Below are 1,082 nucleotides of genomic sequence, written 5' to 3'. Positions count from 1 at the left end.
AAGGGAAATCGTGCCACTAATACAGGTAGTGGCCAACGGCAGCAGCAAGGAGGCAGCACAGATGCTCGCCATCAGCAACAAAATGGGCATAATGGGAGCAAGAATAATCAGTACGGTGATGGTCAGCGAAAACCGAAGCGTGACAGAAGGAACAAAACTTGTCACCGGTGCAATTGGATCGGTCACTTCCAGGCTGACTGTACGGCTATTATCGATGGTTTTGCGGGGCCTGGTGCGGCTGCCACCAGTGGAGGTAACACTGGGACGAACGCTGGGACGCACCGGCGTCAGCAGCCGTCCAACTACACGAGTCGCGGCAGCGAAGTCCGTGCAGACAGGCGTGAAGATGAGCTAGATGCGACTGCTGGTATTGCGATGGTCAGTCCGAAGCTGGCCGTTCCGGACACGAAGAGTGAGGATGACAAGATGGGCCGAGTGGCTACTAGAGGAATCGTCATGGTGGTGTTTCGACACAGGTTCTAATGTGCACTTGACCGGTGATCGCTCTCTCTTTGTTCATCTCGAAGAGATTCACCCAGAAAGTATTGGTGCTAATGTCGTTGGTGTGGCCGCCACAACGCTAACTCGTGCGTCCGGCATTGGTCGAGTGAAGATCATCACTCAGGTGGGCGACACCGAGGCTGATGTCTTTTTAGACGATGTACTTTACATGAAAGGCGCGTCACACGGACTGTTCTCGATGCATCTCGGAACTACCAAGCAGAAGTTCGAAATATCGTTCGATCGTGCAGCATCGACATTCAGTGCTTACAAAAATGGGGAGCAGGTGATATTTGCTGTTCCTCACGAAGGAATTTGGGTGTTTGAGGCGAAGCGTCCAGCGGATGCTCCGCGACGCCCAAGTGTATTGCGTGTGATCGTCAATTACACGGTCGCGGACGGCGTGGCCACACTCGAGCAGTGGTACAACCGGACTGGACACACGAATGTTCAGTATCTCAAGATCATGGTGGATCGTGGACTCGTGCGCGGCATGATCATCACGAACAGGCAGCTCAAGACGTGTGATTCCTGCCATATCGGCAAGCAGAGACAGAAGCGACGTTAGCAGAAGCTGGATG

General features: G+C 53.6%; 1 protein-coding gene across 1 annotated transcript; it reads left to right on the top strand.

Annotated features, from left to right (window-relative positions):
- Nucleotides 1–82: 82 nt before the first annotated feature.
- Nucleotides 83–1,069, top strand: PHALS_06561 (GAG-pre-integrase domain; the record flags this gene model as incomplete). Its single annotated transcript, XM_024719869.1, has 3 exons — nt 83–121; nt 193–412; nt 477–1,069. The coding sequence occupies 3 exons, from the start codon at nt 83–85 to the stop codon at nt 1,067–1,069; spliced, it is 852 nt and encodes a 283-aa protein (XP_024585125.1).
- Nucleotides 1,070–1,082: the final 13 nt, after the last annotated feature.

Source organism: Plasmopara halstedii, assembly GCF_900000015.1.
Source record: "Plasmopara halstedii genome assembly, contig: Scaffold_3060, whole genome shotgun sequence".
In the NCBI taxonomy this organism is placed as follows: domain Eukaryota; phylum Oomycota; class Peronosporomycetes; order Peronosporales; family Peronosporaceae; genus Plasmopara; species Plasmopara halstedii.
This window is presented reverse-complemented; position numbering and strand designations above follow the sequence as displayed.